This window comes from Ranitomeya variabilis, chromosome 5 (assembly GCF_051348905.1).
Source record: "Ranitomeya variabilis isolate aRanVar5 chromosome 5, aRanVar5.hap1, whole genome shotgun sequence".
Lineage (NCBI taxonomy): Eukaryota > Metazoa > Chordata > Amphibia > Anura > Dendrobatidae > Ranitomeya > Ranitomeya variabilis.
Genome location: NC_135236.1, coordinates 154,014,294 through 154,036,604, shown reverse-complemented (window position 1 = coordinate 154,036,604; position 22,311 = coordinate 154,014,294). Strand labels below are relative to the sequence as shown.

Here is a 22,311-nt window from a genome sequence, read left to right as displayed (position 1 = left end):
TATAGATAAGGGGAAGGAGGTCCCTAAAAGATCTAAGGACTGGGTACAAAAAACAGGTCACCTCCTAATAGGAAACACAGAGAAGGCTGCAGAAACAAACTGAAAACAGAAACAAAAGATAGCAGATCCAGAGGTCCCAGAACTGCAAAATATCAAACACAGAAAGCTGTCTAAGCACCTAGCCAGAACTCTAGCGGATTAACACTGTTGTCCAGCAAGGGATGGGAGGCAGGTGCTGGGTAATAAAGGTGATACAATCACCTGACCAAGACAACCCAGCACCAGGGGAAAAAGACCAGCAGGCATAAACTATCTCTTGAAAATTTTAAGCCCATGTTTCCTTTAAACATGTTGGAGTAGGTTGTGATGCAGAGTGCAGGTTAAAGTGAATCCATCAGTAAGATCAACCCTCCTAAGCCGTCTATACTAGCATGTAGGTCATTAGACGTTGAAGAAAATGATACCTTGATCTCTGCAATCTGATGTTTTAATCCAGAGTAATCCAAAAATTTTTACATGACGTGTAATGACTGACAGTCTGCTCTCTTTATCTACATGTCTCACACTGGTAATGCCCCTTACATTTACAATAAGCTCTGGAGGCAGATTCTCAGGAAGATCAGTGTCCTGCCCATAGATCTTAACACATCATTTTCATGTTAAGAAAAATGTGGATTTATCTGAAATAAAAGGTATTATTTTATTCAACTTTCTATGACCTGCATGTCTACGTAGACGGCTTAGAAGGGTTAATCTCTAAAAATTGCCTCTGAGACAAACATAAGTCTGTTGACATCATACAGTGTGGTCCAAGAATCAAATACAAAAAATAATGTATTTAATTAGAGCAGGTTAAATATTGTCATTGGTAATCAATGTAATTTGGTTTTCTTACAGACTGGTAAACACGATGAAGCTTGGATGATACTAAAGAATGTGCATGACACTAACATGAGAGCCAAGGGAGAGCCAGAAAAAGTTTTTACAGTAAGAATTGATATGTAGACACGTACAGTAGTTGGTTACTCGTGATCTGACATTTTTGTCAGTCTTATTTGTAATCTACTTTCCTGTTTATTTTCTTGCAACAAAATGACTGTATTGTGCATCACTAAATTAACTCATATTTGTAGTCCTCAAATTGGGTAAAAGTCACATTAGGATATTTAGCTTTATGTCAGTTGACAAGTTATATTAGTTCCCAAGTCCAATAATAATGATATTGATAATTCATGTTATAAAAATAACTTGGTCGGTGCCATTTTAAAAGTCACTGAGATCTTCGCTATGAATTGTTCACTTGCTAATTTTTGTCTGCGGAGATAAAATCAGTATATACATTATGGAACTGTTATAAGTAATGGGTGAATGGTTACAATTACTAGGGAAACATCATAATGATTTGTCTAATCATTCACTTACTACGTATATTAATATTGTATACTAAATGTAAATGAGTAAGGGTCCTTTTACACTTGTTGATAACCCATAACAAAGTCCATTTATAAATTGGTTCCCCATTATTTGCGTATATATTTTTCAATACTCATGAGGTTTTAATAAATGGTCAGCTGTTTATCCACCCCATAATGTTTCCTTAAGAAATGACAGGCCTGTTAATACAAAGGGATTATTTGTCGTTTCATCGCTGTGTATGTTCACACCATTCAATGATTCTGAAAAACAGTTTAGACTATTACATAGTAACATAGTAAAATAGTTATAAAGGTTGAAGGAACACTATAAGTCCATCTAGTTCAACCCATAGCCTAATCTAACATGCCCTAACATGTTGATCCAGAGGAAGGCAGAAAAAAACCATGTGGCAAAGAGTAAGCTCCACACTGGGGAAAAAAATTCCTTCCCGACTCCACATACGGCAATCAGACTAGTTCCCTGCATCAACACCCTAACAAGGTCTAATAGTGTTGAGCGAATATCAGTGATATTTGAAAGTATCGGTATCGGATTGGATCGGCCGATATCCAAAAAATATCGGATATCGCCAATACCGATACCCGATACCAATACAAGTCAATGGGACACAAATATCGGAAGTGATCCTGGATGGTTCCCAGGGTCTGAAGGAGAGGAAACTCTCCTTCAGGCCCTGGGATCCATATTCATGTAAAAAATAAAGAATAAAAATAAAAAATATGGATATACTCACCCTCGGACGAGCCCTGGCTGTCACCGCTGCCAGCGTCTGCCTCCGTTCCTAAGAATGCAGAGAGTGAAGGACCTTCGATGACGTCACGGTCAAGTGAGCGGTCAAATAAGCGGTCATGCGACCAATCACAAGACCGCGACGTCATCGCAGGTCCTACACTCACTGCATTCTTAGGAACGGAGGCTGCCGGTTGCACAACTGAGGTCCAGGGTCCGTCGGAGGGGTGAGTATATCCATATTTTTTAATTTTATTCTTTACTTTTTACATGAGTATGGATCCCAGGGCCTGAAGGAGAGTCTCCTCTCCTCCAGACCCTGGGAACCATACGCACCGCACACGCCTGGGAAGTTATAGGAACTTCCGATTCCGTTTTCCGATATCACAAAAATATCGGAACTCGGTATCGGAATTCCGATACAGCGAATATTGGCCGATACCCAATATTTGCCGTATCGGAATGCTCCACACTACCCCTTAGTCTTCGTTTTTCCAAACTAAATAGCCCCAAGTTTAATAACCTATCTTGGTATTGCAGACCCCCCAGTCCTCTAATAACCTTGGTCGCTCTTCTCTGCACCCGCTCTAGTTCAGCTATGTCTTTCTTTTACACCAGAGACCAGAACTGTACACAGTATTCTAAGTGTGGTCGAACTGGTGACTTGTATAGAGGTAAAATTATGTTCTCCTCATGAGCATCTATGCCTCTTTTAATGCATCCCATTATTTTATTTGCCTTTGTAGCAGCTGCCTGACACTGGACACTAAATGTGAGTTTGTCATCCACCTATACACCCAGGTCTTTTTCATTGACGGTTTTGCCCAGAGTTTTAGAATTAAGCACATAGCTATACATCTTATTACTTCTACCCAAGTGCATGACCTTACATTCATCCCCATTAAAGCTCATTTGCCATTTATCAGCCCAAGCTTCTAGTTTACATAAATCATCCTGTAGTGTAAAATTGTCCTCCTCTGTATTGATTACCCTGCAGAGTTTATTGTCATCTGCAAATATTGAAATTCTTGCTCTGCATGCTCCCTACAAGGTCATTAATAAATATGTTAAAAAGAAGAGGGCCCAATACTGACCCCTGTGGTACCCCACTGCTAACCGCGACCCAGTCTGAGTGTGCTCCATTAATAACCACCCTTTGTTTACTATCCCTGAGCCAGCTCTTAACCCACTGACACATATGTTGTGGATTCCGTTGGTGGGCTCCCTCTGGTGGTTACTGCTGGTACTGGGTGACTTTGGTGGGTTGCGGCCTTTGGTTTCCACCTGTCCATCAGAGGCTGGGTGTTTCCTATTTTACCTGGCCTTTCTGTCATTTTCCTTGCCGGCTATCAATGTGTTCAGATGTGCTCTGTTTGGTTCCTGCCTACCTGCTCCCAGATCTTTCAGGATAAGCTAAGTGCTGATTTTCAGTTGTTTGGTTTTTGGTCCAGCTTGCTTAGAATGTCTCTATGCTAGCTGGTTGCTCTAGTGGACTGAGGTTCTCCCCATGTGCCATGAGTTGGCACATGGGTTCTTGTAATCTCAGGATGGTTTTTTTGATTAGGGTTTTTTGCTGACCGCTCAGTCCCCTTTTGTATCATTCTGCTTTCTAGTTTTCAGCGGGCCTCTATTTGCTAAAGCTATATACATCATCTCTATGTGTGTGCCTTCCTCTCATTTCACCGTCAATACATGTGGGGGGCAACTATACCTTTGGAGTTAATTCCTCTGGAGGCAAGTGAGGTCTTGTTTTCTCTGCAGTACTAGTTAGCTCTTAGGCTGGTGCGTGGCGTCTAGAACCAACGTAGGAACGCTCCCTGGCTATCTCTAGTTGCGTTTGTCAGGCGTAGGGCAGCGGTCAGCCCAGGTTCCATCACCCTAGAGCTCGTCCGATATTTGTTATACTTTGCTTGTCCTGTGCTATCCCTAGCCATTGGGGATTCATGACAGTATAGCCGGCCCACAAAGTGTTAATTGTTTGGGCTGAAGCAGGAGGAAAAGAAGTGTTCAAGGAAAATTTTTTTTTTTTTTTCCTTCAGAGTTTTGCTGCCTAGCCCTTAATTGCTGTCTAGCTGCTTCTTACCTCCTCTTAACCCTTGAATGGCTCTGATCTTAGCTGTTTATCATGGATGTCCAGAGTTTGGCTTCCAGCCTGAGTAATCTCGCGGCAAAGGTTCAAAACATACAGGATTTCGTTGTTCACACTCTCATGTCTGAACCTAGAATTCCTATTCCAGAGTTTTTTTCTGGAGATAGATCTACCTTCCTGAATTTCAGGAACAATTGTAAATTGTTTCTCTCTTTGAAATCTCGCTCCTCTGGAGACCCTGCTCAACAGGTCAAGATTGTTATATCGTTCCTACGGGGCGACCCTCACAATTGGGCATTTGCATTGGCACCAGGGGATCCTGCGTTGCTCAGTGTGGATGCGTTTTTTCTGGCATTGGGATTGCTCTATGAGGAACCTAACCTAGAGATTCAGGCTGAAAAGGCTTTATTAGCCCTCTCTCAGGGGCATGATGAAGCGGAAATATATTGTCAGAAATTTCGGAAATGGTCGGTGCTTACTCAGTGGAATGAGTGCGCCCTGGCTGCAAACTTCAGAAATGGTCTTTCTGAGGCCATTAAGGATATTATGGTGGGGTTCCCTGCGCCTACAGGTCTGAATGAGTCTATGGCTATGGCCATTCAGATTGATCGGCGTTTACGGGAGCGCAAACCCGTGCACCAGTTGGCAGTGTCTTCTGAACAGGCACCTGAGACTAGGCAATGTGATAGAATTCAGTCCAGAAGTGAACGGCAAAATTATAGGCGGAAAAATGGTTTGTGTTTTTATTGTGGTGATTCAGCTCATGTTATATCAGCATGCTCTAAACGCACAAAAAGGGTTGATAAATCTTTTGCCATTGATACTCTGCAGTCTAGGTTCATTTTGTCTTTGACTCTGATTTTTTCACTGTCTTCCATTTCCGTCGATGCCTATGTGGATTCAGGCGCTGCCCTGAGTCTTATGGATTGGTCATTTGCTAAACGCTGCGGTTTTAGTCTAGAGCCTCTGGAAGTTCCTATTCCTCTGAAGGGAATTGATTCTACACCATTGGCTATGAATAAACCGCAGTATTGGACACAAGTGACCATGCGCATGACTCCCGTTCATCAGGAGGTGATTCGCTTCCTTGTACTGTATAATTTACATGATGTACTAGTGCTTGGTCTGCCATGGTTACAAACTCATAATCCTGTCCTGGACTGGAAAACAATGTCTGTGCTAAGCTGGGGATGTCAGGGGGTTCATGATGATGCACCTCCGATTTCTATCGCTTCATCGACTCCTTCAGAGATCCCTGCGTTTTTGTCAGATTATAAGGATGTTTTTGAGGAGCCTAAGCTCAATTCGCTCCCTCCTCATAGAGAGTGTGACTGTGCTATAGAATTGATTCCTGGCAGTAAGTTCCCTAAGGGTCGTTTATTTAATCTGTCACTGCCAGAGCATACTGCTATGCGGAATTATATTAAGGAGTCCTTGGAAAAGGGACATATTCGTCCATCTTCGTCCCCTCTGGGAGCAAGTTTTTTTTTCGTGGCAAAAAAAGATGGTTCCCTGAGGCCTTGTATAGATTATCACCTTCTGAATAAGATTACAGTCAAATACCAGTATCCATTGCCATTATTTACTGATTTGTTTGCTCGCATTAAGGGGGCTAGGTGGTTCACTAAAATAGATCTTCGTGGTGCGTATAATCTGGTGCGGATAAAACAGGGTGATGAGTGGAAAACCGCATTTAATACGCCTGAGGGCCATTTTGAGTATTTGGTAATGCCTTTTGGACTCTCCAATGCTCCGTCAGTCTTTCAGTCCTTTATGCACAATATTTTCCGTGAATATCTGGATACGTTTATGATTGTGTATTTGGATGATATTTTGGTGTTTTCTGATGACTGGGAGTCTCATGTTCTACAGGTCAGGAAGGTGTTTCAGGTTTTGCGGGCCAATTCTCTGTTTGTGAAGGGCTCAAAGTGTCTCTTCGGAGTCCAGAAGATTTCTTTTTTGGGGTACATTTTTTCTCCTTCTACTATTGAGATGGATCCCGTTAAGGTTCAGGCTATTTGTGACTGGACACAACCTACATCTGTTAAGAGCCTTCAGAAGTTCTTGGGGTTTGCTAATTTTTATCGTCGGTTCATTGCTAATTTTTCCAGTATTGTTAAACCTTTGACTGATTTGACTAAAAAGGGTGCTGATGTTGCTGATTGGTCTCCTGCGGCCGTGGAGGCCTTTCGGGAACTTAAGCGCCGGTTTTCTTCTGCTCCTGTGTTGTGTCAACCAGATGTTTCACTTCCTTTTCAGGTGGAGGTTGATGCTTCCGAGATTGGAGCGGGGGCGGTTTTGTCACAGAGAAGTTCTAATGGCTCGGTGACGAAGCCATGTGCTTTCTTCTCTAGAAAATTCTCGCCCGCCGAGCGCAATTATGATGTGGGTAATCGGGAGCTTTTGGCCATGAAGTGGGCATTTGAGGAGTGGCGTCATTGGCTTGAGGGTGCTAAACATCGCGTGGTGGTCTTGACTGATCACAAGAATCTCATTTACCTTGAGTCTGCCAGGCGATTGAATCCTAGACAGGCTCGTTGGTCATTATTTTTTTCTCGTTTCAATTTCGTGGTTTCATACCTGCCAGGTTCAAAGAATGTGAAGGCAGATGCTCTTTCCAGGAGTTTTGTGCCTGATTCTCCTGGAGACACTGGGCCTGCTGGTATCCTTAGGGATGGGGTAATATTGTCCGCCATATCCCCAGACTTGCGACGCGCATTGCAGGAGTTTCAGGTGGATAAACCGGATCGATGTCCACCAGAAAGACTGTTTGTTCCGGATGATTGGACCAGTAGAGTCATCTCCGAGGTCCATTCTTCTGTGTTGGCTGGTCATCCTGGAATATTTGGTACAAGAGATTTGGTGGCCAGGTCTTTTTGGTGGCCTTCCTTGTCTAGGGATGTGCGTACCTTTGTGCAGTCTTGTGAAGTGTGTGCTCGAGCTAAGCCTTGCTGTTCACGGGCTAGTGGGTTGTTGTTATCTTTGCCCATCCCGAAGAGGCCTTGGACGCACATTTCCATGGATTTTATTTCTGATCTCCCGGTTTCACAGAAAATGTCCGTTATCTGGGTTGTGTGTGACCGCTTTTCTAAGATGGTTCATTTGGTGCCCTTGCCTAAGTTACCCTCCTCCTCTGAGTTGGTTCCTTTGTTTTTTCAGAACGTGGTTCGTTTGCATGGGATTCCGGAGAATATCGTTTCTGACAGGGGATCCCAGTTTGTGTCTAGATTTTGGCGGACGTTTTGTGCCAAGATGGGCATTGATTTGTCTTTCTCGTCTGCATTCCATCCTCAGACGAATGGCCAGACGGAGCGAACTAATCAGACCTTGGAAACTTATTTGAGGTGTTTTGTTTCTGCTGATCAGGATGACTGGGTTGCTTTTTTGCCACTGGCCGAATTTGCTCTTAATAATCGGGCTAGTTCTGCCACGTTGGTCTCTCCTTTTTTTTGTAATTCGGGGTTTCATCCTCGTTTTTCCTCTGGTCAGGGGGAATCTTCGGATTGTCCTGGAGTGGACGTGGTGGTGGACAGGCTACATCAGATTTGGAATCAGGTGGTGGACAATTTGAAGTTATCTCAGGAGAAGACTCAGCAGTTTGCTAATCGCCGTCGCCGCGTGGGTCCCCGACTTCTTGTTGGGGACTTGGTGTGGTTGTCTTCTCGTTTTGTCCCTATGAAGGTCTCTTCTCCTAAGTTCAAGCCTCGGTTCATCGGTCCTTATAGGATCTCGGAGATTCTTAACCCTGTATCTTTTCGTTTGGATCTCCCAGCATCGTTTGCTATTCATAATGTGTTCCATCGGTCGTTGTTGCGGAGGTATGAGGTGCCCGTTGTTCCTTCGGTTGAGCCTCCTGCTCCGGTGCTGGTGGAGGGAGAATTGGAGTATGTTGTTGAAAAGATCTTGGATTCTCGTGTTTCCAGACGCAAACTCCAGTATTTGGTTAAGTGGAAGGGTTATGGTCAGGAGGATAATTCCTGGGTGGTCGCCTCCGATGTTCACGCGACTGATTTGGTCCGCGCCTTCCATAGAGCTCACCCTGATCGCCCTGGGGGTTCTCGTGAGGGTTCGGTGACCCCTCCTCAAGGGGGGGGTACTGTTGTGGATTCTGTTGGTGGGCTCCCTCTGGTGGTTACTGCTGGTACTGGGTGACTTTGGTGGGTTGCGGCCTTTGGTTTCCACCTGTCCATCAGAGGCTGGGTGTTTCCTATTTTACCTGGCCTTTCTGTCATTTCCCTTGCCGGCTATCAATGTGTTCTGATGTGCTCTGTTTGGTTCCTGCCTACCTGCTCCCAGATCTTTCAGGATAAGCTAAGTGCTGATTTTCAGTTGTTTGGTTTTTGGTCCAGCTTGCTTAGAATGTCTCTATGCTAGCTGGTTGCTCTAGTGGACTGAGGTTCTCCCCATGTGCCATGAGTTGGCACATGGGTTCTTGTAATCTCAGGATGGTTTTTTTGATTAGGGTTTTTTGCTGACCGCTCAGTCCCCTTTTGTATCATTCTGCTTTCTAGTTTTCAGCGGGCCTCTATTTGCTAAAGCTATATACATCATCTCTATGTGTGTGCCTTCCTCTCATTTCACCGTCAATACATGTGGGGGGCAACTATACCTTTGGGGTTAATTCCTCTGGAGGCAAGTGAGGTCTTGTTTTCTCTGCAGTACTAGTTAGCTCTTAGGCTGGTGCGTGGCGTCTAGAACCAACGTAGGAACGCTCCCTGGCTATCTCTAGTTGCGTTTGTCAGGCGTAGGGCAGCGGTCAGCCCAGGTTCCATCACCCTAGAGCTCGTCCGATATTTGTTATACTTTGCTTGTCCTGTGCTATCCCTAGCCATTGGGGATTCATGACACACATATTTGCCACTATCCGCATTATTCTCATTTTATGTATCAACCTTTTGTGTGGCACCATATCAAAAGCTTTTGAAAAGTCCATATACCCTACATCCACTGGGTTCCCTTGGTCCAGTCCGGAACTTATCTCTTCATAGAAATTGATCAGATTAGTCTGACAGGAACGGTCCCTAGTAAACCCATGCTGATATTGGGTCATGAGGTTATTCCTCTTCAGATACTCTAGCATAGCATCTCTAAGAATGCCCTCCAGGATTTTACCCACCGTAGAGGTTAAGCTTACTGGCCTATAATTTCCAAGTTCAGTTTTTGTCCCTTTTCTGAATATTGGCACCACATTTGCTATGCGCCAGTCCTGTGGTCCAGATCGTGTTATTATGGAATCTTTAAAGATTAAAAATAATGGTCTACCAATGACTGTACTTAATTCCTGCAGTACTCGGGGGTGTATCCCATCCGGGCCCAGAGATTTGTCAATTTTAGTGATTAACCTGTGTAAAAGGCACTTGAAGAGGACCTTTCACCAAATTTTTCATGTTGAACTGGACAAAGAATGTTATAGTGGCAGCAGAGTGAAATAAAACTTTTTTTTTTAAAATGTAGCCTCTCTATTTTAGAGATTTTAGCAACCAAAGTATTTGGCTCCTAAGTCCTAATGACTTAATTTTAGATAAATTCAAGTTGGTGTTATCATATAATTTTCACTAAGGGTACTTCTTTCCTTTGAGTGGTGCTGCCTGCTAATGATTGGTCAGCACCATACATGAAAAAGAAGAACAAGCCCCCACCATAGCTTAGAGCAGATTTCTGTATGTCAGATGCAATGATACAGCTGTGGTCTCCTGGTCTAACCTCATGCACGAGTCAACGTGGGGGAAGTGGCAATACAGCAGACATGACAATGCTATCAAAAGATGGGTGCTGATACAAAGGTTTGCAATGTGACAATGCTAATGGAGTACCCACTAGAACCCTGGGGTACTCGGGCCGGGTCCAGTGGTCGTTAAAGGGGTAGTCACGGTGGCAGTGACCCAGTCTGTGTCCCTGGGCATCCAATTTGAAGGAAAGGTCTTTAAAGGGATTGTTAGAATAAAGAATGTTCGTGACGTCACCTGTGGTATTCGGTCAGGGATGACTGACGCTGCTTAAAGGGGTCCACTGGAGATGATGTTATGGCAGCAGAGATGGTATGGTTTCCCACAGGTGAAGCTGGATCCCCAGGGCTCCCAGTGTAGTAGACAAGGAGGACAGACTGTGTAGTGCCGGAAAGAATTAGAGGACACAAGGTTGCAGTCTCTTTACCTTTTAATGGTGTAAGGCAGCCACAGTCCAGGGTACGGATCACAGGTGATGGTGAGGTCCGGCCAGCTTGGAAGCGGAAGCGGATTCGGAAATCCCCCTAGCCAGGTGGGATTGGAAGTCTTCCTCACTGCACTGTGTTGTAGTCTCTTGCTGCCTTAAGGTACCTTCACACTAAACAACTTTACAACGAGAACGACAACGATCCGTGATGTTGCAGCGTCCTGGATAGCGATCTCGTTGTGTTTGACATGAAGCAGCGATCTGGATCCCGCTGTGATATCGCTGGTCGGAGCTGGAAGTCCAGAACTTTATTTGATCGTCAGATCGGCGTTTATCGTCGTGTTTGATAGCAAAAGCAACGATGTCAGCAATGTTAAACATGGAGCTAACGACCTGTGAGAACGATAAGTGAGTCACCGCTACGTCACAGGATCGCTCCTGCATCGTTCTGGAGCTGCTGTGTTTGACATCTCTACAGTGACCTAAACAGCGATGCTGCAGTGATCGGCTCGTTGTCTATATCGCTGCAGCATCGCTGAGTGTGACGGTACCTTTTGGCTTCACACAAGGTCCTCACTTTCTCTCTGTCCCTTTAAGTAGGACACTACCTGCAGGGCAGGCAACTCGAGCCTTTTTACAGGGGTCTCTAGTTATGACTCCGGGCTCTATGTGCTGCTGTGCCTTCGGGTGTTAATGGTGGACAGACAACTTGAAATCTCCTACCCGCCGGTTTCTGCTGTGGTGCATTCAGTTACCCCTACAACCTTGGAATTCCTGCCTCCGGTATTCTGAGCTTCAGCGTGGAGGGAGCTCAGTCGCAGCTCCCCTTCAGCTCTTTCCTCTCCTTCTCCCCTATCAGTCTCCTACAGACTGCTCTGTTTCTCTCTCCTCTTTCCATGAGCTGCAGAACCACTTTTCTGCACGGCCCCTGCCTTCCTCTCTCAGACTGACTTTTCTCTGTCTGACTTCTCTCTCATCTGTCCCTCTGACAGACTGCCCTCTAACTCCTCCTCCAGCTCGAATATATAGGGAAGTTCCCCTGAATCCAGGGCTCCAGCTCCCACTAATGGCCTGGAGTCAGAAAAGTGTTGCATGTACTTGATACCTGTTAATGGCATCTTCCTTGCTTCCAAGCATGGCATCACCCTCCCCGAGAGGAAAGCAATGCCACTGTAACAACCGGTTACCTGGGGTGTAACACTAAACTCAGCTGTGCTGCCACTCCCCACATTAACTCATGCAGGATGCTAAATCATGAGATCAGAGCTGTATCATTACATCCCATGTGAGAAACCTGCTATAAGCAATGGTGGGGGCATGTTCTATTGTCTGAGTGTTGCTGCTTACTTATGATTGGTCAGCATCATACAGGGGGAAGAAGTACACGCCCCCAGTGCAGTGAAAACTATCCGATAACATTCGCTTGGTCTTAACGAAAATTCACTAATTAAAGAACAAATATTTTGATTGCTAATATCTCTGTAATGGAAAAGCGTAATTAAAAAAAAAAGTGTTATTTTTCCTTGCAGCTACTATTAGATATTGTGTCTAGGTCAACATGTATAATTTGGCAAAAGGTCCATAAGATCTATATTAATACTAATTGATTTCCAACTGGTTGCAAATTGCTAGAGATTGGACAATACAAGTTTACTTCTGTTTTGTCTTCCAGGTTTCACATATTAAGACACCAAAACAAGATGATGAGTTTATTGAAATTCAAAGTTCCACTGGGACTTGGTTTCAGCGCTGGTTTGTCAGGGTGATGACGGTTGTCAAGCAGGTATGTTATAAAACGCGCTACTTAATAAATTCAGGTTATTTTGTAGTGTACATTATGAGACTGTAACAGGTTAGGAATTTATATTTATAGTAATTATAACTTAGACAAATTTTTGCTGAGAAAATTGGTATAATTTGTACAAGAGAAGCTCCAAGTTTACAAAAATGTTGAACAGATGTGAACAAAATACATAAATACATACAGATCTAGCAAAGGTAATCGTGATATCACAGATCTGTGATATTATGGCACAAAAAAGTGTCCTTAACTCTGCTGCCCAACTAATTCATCTCTCTCCTCACTTCTCCTCCGCTTCTACGCTCTGCAAATCTCTTCACTGGCTCCCATTCCCTCAGCATATCCAGTTCAAATTACTAATACTAACCTACAAAGCCATCCATAACCTGTCTCCTCCATACGTCTCTGAAGTAATCTCCTGATATCTTTCCTCACGTAATCTCCGGTCCTCCCAAGACCTCCTTCTCTCCTCCACACTTATTCGCTCCTCACGCAACCGCCTCCAAGACTTCTCCCAAATATCCCCCATCCTCTGGAATTCTTTGCCCCAACACGTCCGACTATAAACCACATTCGGATCCTTCAGATTGAACCTGAAAACCCACCTCTTCAGGAAAGCTTACAGCTTGCACTGACCCCGCTGCCTCCTCACCACTACCGGAGCTGCCGCATCACCAACACCGGAGCTCCTGCAACCCTCAACCGATTGTCTCCTTCTCCACCATCCTGTACAATGTAAGCCCGCAAGGGCAGGGTCCTCTTCCCTCTGTATCAGTCTGTCATTGTTAGTTTGTTTACTGTAAGTGATATCTGTAATTTGTATGTAACCCCTTCTCATGTGCAGCACCATGGAATCAATGGTGCTATATAAATTAATAACAATAATAATAATAATAAAATTTGTCAATGGCTTGTTCAATCTTAACGAGAGTCTGTCACCCCCAAAACACAATTTAAAATAAGCATATAGTCATACTTCGGACTTAGCCCCTACTCAAATCATACCTTTACTGTATAAATCTGTCCCTCTGTTGTGCAAAACAATGTTCCTTATTCTATTATATTATGTTAATTAGGGTAATTTGTGTATCCTTGGAGTGTCTGAGCAGTTTTATTGCACTATTCCACCTCCAGAATTTGAATATCCCCAATTCCCTCTCTTGTGGTGGATAGTTCAAAGATTGTGCCTGTCTCTCTGGTGATTGATAGTTTCAGGAGGAAGCTGATGCCTGTGCTTACCGACTGTCCGTGTTTCTAGATTGGGGTGCTGTCATAACTCTCTCCTCCCCGCTGCAGTTGCATGGCACACAGTGTATGGAACAGCTGCAGCAGAGAGGAGAGCGCGGTGTGCACACATGCTCCATTCTAAGAATTTGACAGTGACTGAGTGCAAGCTTCAGATTCCTCCTAAGATGGTGCTTGTTCTGGAAAAGCTGGCACTGTCCATCACCAGTGAGGGAGGTGGGCATATCCAAATCCAGGGGGTGGAATAGTGCACTAAAACTGCTCAGCCACGTCAAGGGAGCATTGAGCACCCCAATTAGCATGTTGGAAGAAAGATCGTTTTTTTGCACAATGGTGAGTCAAATTAGATACTAAAGGTATGATTTTCATAGGGGCTAAGTCCCCCAAATGAGTATGTTTCCTGTTTAAATTGTATTTTGGGGGTGAGTTATGATAACCTTTGCCAGATCTTTAAATCTGTACCTAAATACAGAATATACATAGATAATGCAAGAAATCATATGTCTGATAGTGATGTAAATCAATGAGAACTAAATTATATATATATATATATATATATATATATATATATATATATATATATATATATATATATATATATATATATATATATTATTAACTTGCAAAATGGCAGTTGTAATACTGGCAGTGGAGCATCACTTGGCCAATATTCAGTAGTTTGTCTCTCTGTTGTAGGTATGGGAGAGCATGCTGTACTGCTTTGCTGGCCAGTACAGGAAGAACACAGTATTTCTAGCAGTGGTTTGGTTTACAATGTCCTTAAGGTAATTTTTCTTTTTTATTGTCACTGAAGCCTTTTTTACTTCTCTAATTGTGTGTGTTCAATGTGTGCTTAATATGTCTGATTTATGTCTTGTGCAGCTACTATGGTCTCACGGTCTGGTTCCCCGACACAATCCGCTACTTACAAGAAGAGGAGTATGCAAGCAGAGTGAAAAGATTTGAGGATGAAGATGTCAAAAATTTTGTATTCAATTTTACACTTGAAAATCAAATACACATTGATGGGACCTATTACAATGACAAGTAAGTTATAATACATTATAAGAAATGTATATATTGTTAATAAATTAGTTCTTTCATATAGTAGTCAATGTGTGAGATAACTAGTCCTATGGAAATGTATGCATATATATCGTGCATGTATATATAAAATTAATAGACCATTGCAAAATGTTCAGTTTGTCTGATTTTTCTCTTTATAGGTATTTTTTTGAGTAAAATGTAAATTTGTAATTTATTCTATGGTATATTCTCTAACTGGGTTGCTGTGACCAGTGGGGTACTGCAGGGGTCGGTGTTGGGACCTATTCTCTTCAACATATTTATTAACGATCGGGTAGAAGGTTTACACAGTAAAATATCAATATTTGCAGATGATACAAAACTACGTAAAGCAGTTAATACAAGAGAAGATAGTTTTCTGCTACAGATGGATCTGGATAAGTTGGAAACTTGGGCCGAAAGGTGGCATATGCGGTATAGCAATGATAAATGTAAGGTTATACACATGGGAAGAAGGAATCAATATCACCAATACACACTGAAGGGGAAACCACTGGGTAAATCTGACATGGAGAAGGACTTGGGGATCCTAGTTAATGATAAACTTACCTGCCAGTGCCAGGCAGCGGCTGCCAAAGCAAACAGGATCATGGGTGCATTAAAAGAGGTCTGGATACACATGATGAGGGCATTATACTGCCTCTGTACAAATCCCTGGTTACACCGCACATGGAGTACTGTGTACAGTTTTGGGCACCAGTGCTCAGGAAGGATATAATGGAACTAGAGCGAGTACAAAGGAGGGCAACAAAATTAATAAAGGGGATGGGGAACTGCAATACCCAGAGAGATTAGCAAAATTAGGATTATTTAGTCTAGAAAAAAGACGACTGAGAGGCGATCTAATAACCATGTATAAGTATATAAGAGGACAATACAAATATCTCTCCGAGGATATGCTTATACCAAGGAAGGTGACGGTCATAAGGGGGCATTCTCTGTGTCTGGAGGAGAGAAAGTTTTTCCACCAACATAGAAGAGGATCCTTTACTGTTAGGGCAGTGAGAATCTGAAATTCCTCGCCTGAGGAGGTGGTGATAGCGAACTCAGTCGAGGGGTTCAAGAGAGGCCTGGATGTCTTCCTGGAGCGTAACAATATTGTATCTTACAGTTATTAGGTTCTTTAGAAGGACGTAGATCTGGGGATTTATTCTGACAAAATATAGGCTGAACTGGATGGACAAATGTCTTTATTCGGCTTTGCTAACTATGTTACTATGCTACTATAAACTACTAACAATATGTCTCTGAATTTCCAAGCAATAAATTTAGTATTTTTTTTTCTGAAAAGGAAAAATGGTCAAAATTACAAAAAAAGCCCAGTGCTTTCAGACCTCAAATAATGCAACGAAAACAAGTTCATAAACATTTAGAAACAACAATACTAATGTTTTAACTCAGGAAGAGTCCAGAAATCAATATTTTGTGGAAATGCCATGATTTTTAATCACAGCTTTCATGCATCTTGGCATGCTTTACACCAGTCTTTCACACTGCACCTGGCGCAAAAATTTAAGCAGTTCTTCTTTGTTTGATGCCTTGTGACTATCCATCATCCTCTTGATTACATTCCAGAGGTTTGCAATGGGGTACTGGTCAAGAGATTGGGCTGCCCATGACAGGGTGTTGACGTGGTGTTCTCTCAACTTTTGCCAGAGCTGTGTATATATATATATATATATATATATATATATATATATATATATATATACTGTATATATATATACACACACACACACACACACACACACACGTGGAGTGCGTCACACTTTGTTTCATTGCAGCCATTTAGTAAATTCAAAAAAGTTCATTTTTTTTCTCATTAATGTACACTCTGCACCCCATCTTGACTGAAAATAAAACAGAAATGTAGAAATTTTTTTTAATTTATTAAAAAAGAAAAACTGAACTATCACATGGTCATAAGTATTCAGACCCTTTGCTCAGTATTGAGTAGAAGCATACTTTTGAGCTAATACAGCCATGAGTCTTCTTGGGAATGAAGCAACAAGTTTGTCACACCTGGATTTGAGAAACCTCCGCCATTCTTCCTTGCAGATCCTCTCCAGTTCTGTCAGGTTGGATGGTGAACGTTGGTGGACAGCCACTTTCAAGTCTCTCCAGAGATGCTCAATTGGGTTTAGGTCAGGGCTCTGGCTGGGCCAGTCAAGAATGGTCACAGAGTTGTTGTGACACCACTCCTTTGTTATTTTAGCTGTGTGCTTAGGGTTATTGTCTTGTTGGAAGGTGAACCTTCGGCCAAGTCTGAGGTCCAGGGCACTCTGGAAGAGGTTTTCATCCAGGATATCTCTGTACTTGGCCGCATTCTTGTTTTCTTCAATGGCAACCAGTCGTCCTGTCCCTGCTGCTGAAAAACATCCCCACAGCATGATGCTGCCTCCACCATGTTTCATTGTTGGGATTGTATCGGGCAGGTGATGAGCAGTGCCTGGTTTTCTCCACACATACCTGTTGTGAATTTGCTTTTTGCTCCCTCTAGTGGTTACTAGTTTTTTGACTCTGGTTTTTCTGTCAGTCCTTTTATCCGCACCTGGGTCGTTAGTTAGGGGTGTTGCTATATAAGCTCCCTGGACCTTCAGTTCAATGCCTGGCAACGTAGTTATCAGAGCTAGTCTGCTGTGCTCTTGTCTACTGATCCTGGTTCCAGTTATATCAGCTAAGTCTGCCTTTTGCTTTTTGCTATTTGTTTTGGTTTTGCATTTTTGTCCAGCTTGTTCCAAATCTATATCCTGACCTTTGCTGGAAGCTCTAGGGGGGCTGGTGTTCTCCCCCCGGACCGTTAGACGGTTCGGGGGTTCTTGAATTTCCAGTGTGGATTTTGATAGGGTTTTTGTTGACCATATAAGTTACCTTTCTTTATTCTGCTATCAGTAAGCGGGCCTCTCTGTGCTAAACCTGGTTCATTTCTGTGTTTGTCATTTCCTCTTACCTCACCGTCATTATTTGTGGGGGGCTTCTATCCAGCTTTGGGGTCCCCTTCTCTGGAGGCAAGAAAGGTCTTTGTTTTCCTCTACTAGGGGTAGCTAGATTCTCCGGCTGGCGCGTGTCATCTAGAATCAACGTAGGAATGATCCCCGGCTACTTCTAGTGTTGGCGTTAGGAGTAGATATATGGTCAACCCAGTTACCACTGCCCTATGAGCTGGATTTTTGTATTCTGCAGACTTCCACGTTCCTCTGAGACCCTCGCCATTGGGGTCATAACAGTTTGCCAGGCCTTGATTAAATGTTTAATGCATTGCAGAAGAGGGATTATAAGAAAGAAGATTCTGAGTTTTTTTTTTTTTTCTTCTTCCCCTTTACCTCAGAGTGGCTATGCTTGCTGCAGACATGAATGTCCAGACCTTGATTACAAGTGTGGACCAGCTGGCTACTCGTGTGCAGGGCATACAAGACTATGTTATCAGAAATCCTAGGTCAGAACCTAAAATACCGATTCCTGAACTGTTTTCCGGAGACAGGTTTAAGTTTAGGAATTTCGTGAATAATTGTAAATTGTTTTTGTCCCTGAGACCCTGTTCATCTGGAGATTCTGCTCAGCAAGTAAAAATTGTTATTTCGTTCTTACGGGGCGACCCTCAGGATTGGGCTTTTTCGCTGGCGCCAGGAGATCCGGCATTGGCTGATCTTGATGCGTTTTTTCTGGCGCTCGGTTTACTTTATGAGGAACCCAATCTTGAGATTCAGGCAGAAAAGGCCTTGCTGGCTATGTCTCAGGGGCAGGACGAGGCTGAAGTGTATTGCCAAAAATTTCGGAAATGGTCCGTGCTGACACATTGGAACGAGTGTGCACTGGCCGCTAATTTTAGAAATGGCCTTTCTGAAGCCATTAAGAATGTTATGGTGGGTTTTCCCATTCCCACAGGTCTGAATGATACTATGGCACTGGCTATTCAAATTGACCGGCGGTTGCGGGAGCGCAAAACCGCAAATTCCCTCATGGTGTTGTCTGAACAGACACCTGATTTAATGCAATGTGATAGAATCCTGACTAGAAATGAGCGGAAAATTCATAGACGCCGGAATGGCTTGTGCTACTACTGTGGTGATTCTACACATGTTATCTCAGCATGCTCTAAACGTATAGCTAAGGTTGTTAGTCCTGTCACCGTTGGTAATTTGCAACCTAAATTTATTCTGTCTGTAACTTTGATTTGCTCACTGTCATCTTATCCTGTCATGGCGTTTGTAGATTCAGGTGCTGCCCTGAGTCTCATGGATCTCTCATTTGCTAAGCGCTGTGGTTTTACTCTTGAACCATTAGAAAATCCTATTCCTCTTAGGGGTATTGATGCTACACCATTGGCAGCAAATAAACCGCAGTATTGGACACAGGTTACCATGTGCATGTCTCCTGAACACCGCGAGGTGATACGTTTCCTGGTTTTACATAAAATGCATGATTTGGTTGTTTTAGGGCTGCCATGGTTACAGACCCATAATCCAGTCCTGGACTGGAAGGCTATGTCAGTCTCAAGTTGGGGCTGTCGTGGTATTCATGGGGATTCCCTGCCTGTGTCTATTGCTTCTTCTACGCCTTCGGAAGTTCCGGAGTATTTGTCTGATTATCAGGATGTCTTCAGTGAGTCTGAGTCCAGTGCACTGCCTCCTCATAGGGACTGTGACTGTGCTATAGATTTGATCCCAGGCAGTAAATTTCCTAAGGGAAGACTGTTTAATCTGTCGGTACCTGAACATACCGCTATGCGTTCATATATCAAGGAGTCTCTGGAGAAAGGACATATTCGTCCGTCTTCTTCCCCTCTTGGTGCGGGATTCTTTTTTGTGGCAAAAAAGGACGGATCTTTGAGACCTTGTATTGATTATCGGCTTTTAAATAAGATCACTGTCAAATTTCAGTATCCTTTACCGCTGTTGTCTGACTTGTTTGCCCGGATTAAGGGTGCCAAGTGGTTCACCAAGATAGACCTTCGTGGTGCGTACAACCTTGTGCGCATTAAGCAAGGTGATGAATGGAAAACCGCATTCAATACGCCCGAAGGTCATTTTGAGTACTTGGTGATGCCTTTTGGGCTCTCCAATGCGCCTTCAGTTTTTCAGTCCTTTATGCATGACATTTTCCGGAAGTATCTGGATAAATTTTTGATTGTTTATCTGGATGATATTTTGGTTTTTTCTGATAATTGGGATTCGCATGTGGAGCAGGTCAGGTTGGTCTTTAAAATTTTGCGTGAAAATTCTTTGTTTGTCAAGGGCTCAAAGTGTCTCTTTGGTGTACAGAAGGTTCCCTTTTTGGGGTTCATTTTTTCCCCTTCTGCTGTGGAGATGGACCCAGTCAAGGTCCGAGCTATTCTTGATTGGACTCAGCCCTCGTCAGTTAAGAGTCTTCAGAAGTTCTTGGGCTTCGCTAACTTCTACCGTCGTTTTATCGCTAATTTTTCTAGCATTGTGAAACCTTTGACGGATATGACCAAGAAGGGCTCCGATGTAGCTAACTGGGCTCCTGCTGCCGTGGAGGCTTTCCAGGAGTTGAAACGCCGGTTTACTTCGGTGCCTGTTTTGTGCCAGCCTGACGTCTCACTTCCCTTTCAGGTTGAGGTGGATGCTTCGGAGATTGGGGCAGGGGCCGTTTTGTCGCAGAGAGGCCCTGGTTGCTCTGTTATGAAACCTTGTGCCTTTTTCTCTAGGAAGTTTTCGCCTGCCGAGCGAAATTATGATGTGGGCAATCGGGAGTTGTTGGCCATGAAATGGGCATTTGAGGAGTGGCGTCATTGGCTCGAGGGTGCTAAGCATCGTGTGGTGGTCTTGACTGATCACAAAAATCTGATGTATCTAGAGTCTGCTAAACGCCTTAATCCGAGACAGGCCCGCTGGTCATTGTTTTTCTCCCGCTTTGATTTTGTTGTCTCGTATTTACCAGGTTCAAAGAATGTGAAGGCCGATGCTCTTTCTAGGAGCTTTGTGCCTGATGCTCCTGGAGTCGCTGATCCTGTTGGTATTCTTAAAGATGGAGTTATCTTGTCAGCTATTTCTCCGGATCTGCGACGTGTGTTGCAGAGATTTCAGGCTGATAGGCCTGAGTCTTGTCCACCTGACAGACTGTTTGTCCCGGATAAGTGGACCAGCAGAGTCATTTCCGAGGTTCATTCCTCGGTGTTGGCAGGTCACCCGGGAATTTTTGGCACCAGAGATCTGGTGGCCAGGTCCTTTTGGTGGCCTTCCTTGTCAAGGGATGTGCGGTCATTTGTGCAGTCCTGTGGGACTTGTGCTCGAGCTAAGCCTTGCTGTTCTCGTGCCAGCGGTTTGCTCTTGCCCTTGCCTGTCCCGAAGAGACCTTGGACACATATCTCCATGGATTTCATTTCTGATCTTCCGCTATCTCAGGGCATGTCCGTTATCTGGGTGATATGTGATCGCTTCTCCAAGATGGTCCATTTGGTTCCTTTGCCTAAGCTGCCTTCCTCTTCCGATCTGGTTCCTGTGTTTTTCCAGAACGTGGTTCGTTTGCACGGCATCCCTGAGAATATTGTGTCAGACAGAGGATCCCAGTTCGTTTCCAGGTTCTGGCGATCCTTTTGTAGTAGGATGGGCATTGATTTGTCGTTTTCGTCTGCTTTCCATCCTCAGACTAATGGACAGACGGAGCGAACCAATCAGACTTTGGAGGCTTATTTGAGGTGTTTTGTCTCTGCTGATCAGGACGATTGGGTGACATTCTTGCCGTTGGCTGAGTTTGCCCTTAATAATCGGGCTAGTTCCGCCACCTTGGTTTCGCCTTTTTTCTGCAACTCTGGTTTCCATCCTCGCTTTTCTTCGGGTCATGTGGAGCCTTCTGACTGTCCTGGGGTGGATTCTGTGGTGGATAGGTTGCAGCAGATCTGGAATCATGTGGTGGACAACTTGAAGTTGTCACAGGAGAAGGCTCAGCGCTTTGCCAACCGCCGCCGCGGTGTGGGTCCCCGACTACGCGTTGGGGATTTGGTATGGCTTTCTTCCCGCTTTGTTCCTATGAAGGTCTCCTCTCCCAAATTTAAACCTCGTTTTATTGGGCCTTACAAGATATTGGAAATCCTTAATCCTGTATCTTTTCGTCTGGATCTTCCTGTGTCGTTTGCTATTCACAATGTATTTCATAGGTCCTTGTTGCGGCGGTACATTGTGCCTGTAGTTCCTTCTGCTGAGCCTCCTGCTCCGGTGTTGGTTGAGGGCGAGTTGGAGTACGTGGTGGAGAAGATCTTGGATTCTCGCCTCTCCAGGCGGAGGCTTCAGTACCTGGTCAAGTGGAAGGGCTATGGTCAGGAGGATAATTCCTGGGTGGTCGCCTCTGATGTTCATGCGGCCGATTTGATTCGTGCCTTTTATGCCGCTCATCCTGATCGCCCTGGTGGTCGTGGTGAGGGTTCGGTGACCCCTCACTAAGGGGGGGGGGGTACTGTTGTGAATTTGCTTTTTGCTCCCTCTAGTGGTTACTAGTTTTTTGACTCTGGTTTTTCTGTCAGTCCTTTTATCCGCACCTGGGTCGTTAGTTAGGGGTGTTGCTATATAAGCTCCCTGGACCTTCAGTTCAATGCCTGGCAACGTAGTTATCAGAGCTAGTCTGCTGTGCTCTTGTCTACTGATCCTGGTTCCAGTTATATCAGCTAAGTCTGCCTTTTGCTTTTTGCTATTTGTTTTGGTTTTGCATTTTTGTCCAGCTTGTTCCAAATCTATATCCTGACCTTTGCTGGAAGCTCTAGGGGGGCTGGTGTTCTCCCCCCGGACCGTTAGACGGTTCGGGGGTTCTTGAATTT

The 22,311-nt window shown here is 44.0% G+C and overlaps 1 protein-coding gene across 2 annotated transcripts in view; it reads left to right on the top strand.

Annotated features, from left to right (window-relative positions):
* Positions 1 to 22,311, top strand: part of SV2B (synaptic vesicle glycoprotein 2B) — a 263,857-nt gene that overhangs the window by 202,549 nt on the left and 38,997 nt on the right. For both annotated transcript variants that reach the window (XM_077263430.1, XM_077263429.1), the window contains exons 6-9: positions 898 to 987; positions 12,081 to 12,191; positions 14,151 to 14,239; positions 14,337 to 14,501. In XM_077263430.1, the coding sequence (XP_077119545.1) occupies positions 898 to 987; positions 12,081 to 12,191; positions 14,151 to 14,239; positions 14,337 to 14,501 (455 nt within the window). The remainder of the gene's footprint in view (positions 1 to 897; positions 988 to 12,080; positions 12,192 to 14,150; positions 14,240 to 14,336; positions 14,502 to 22,311) is intronic.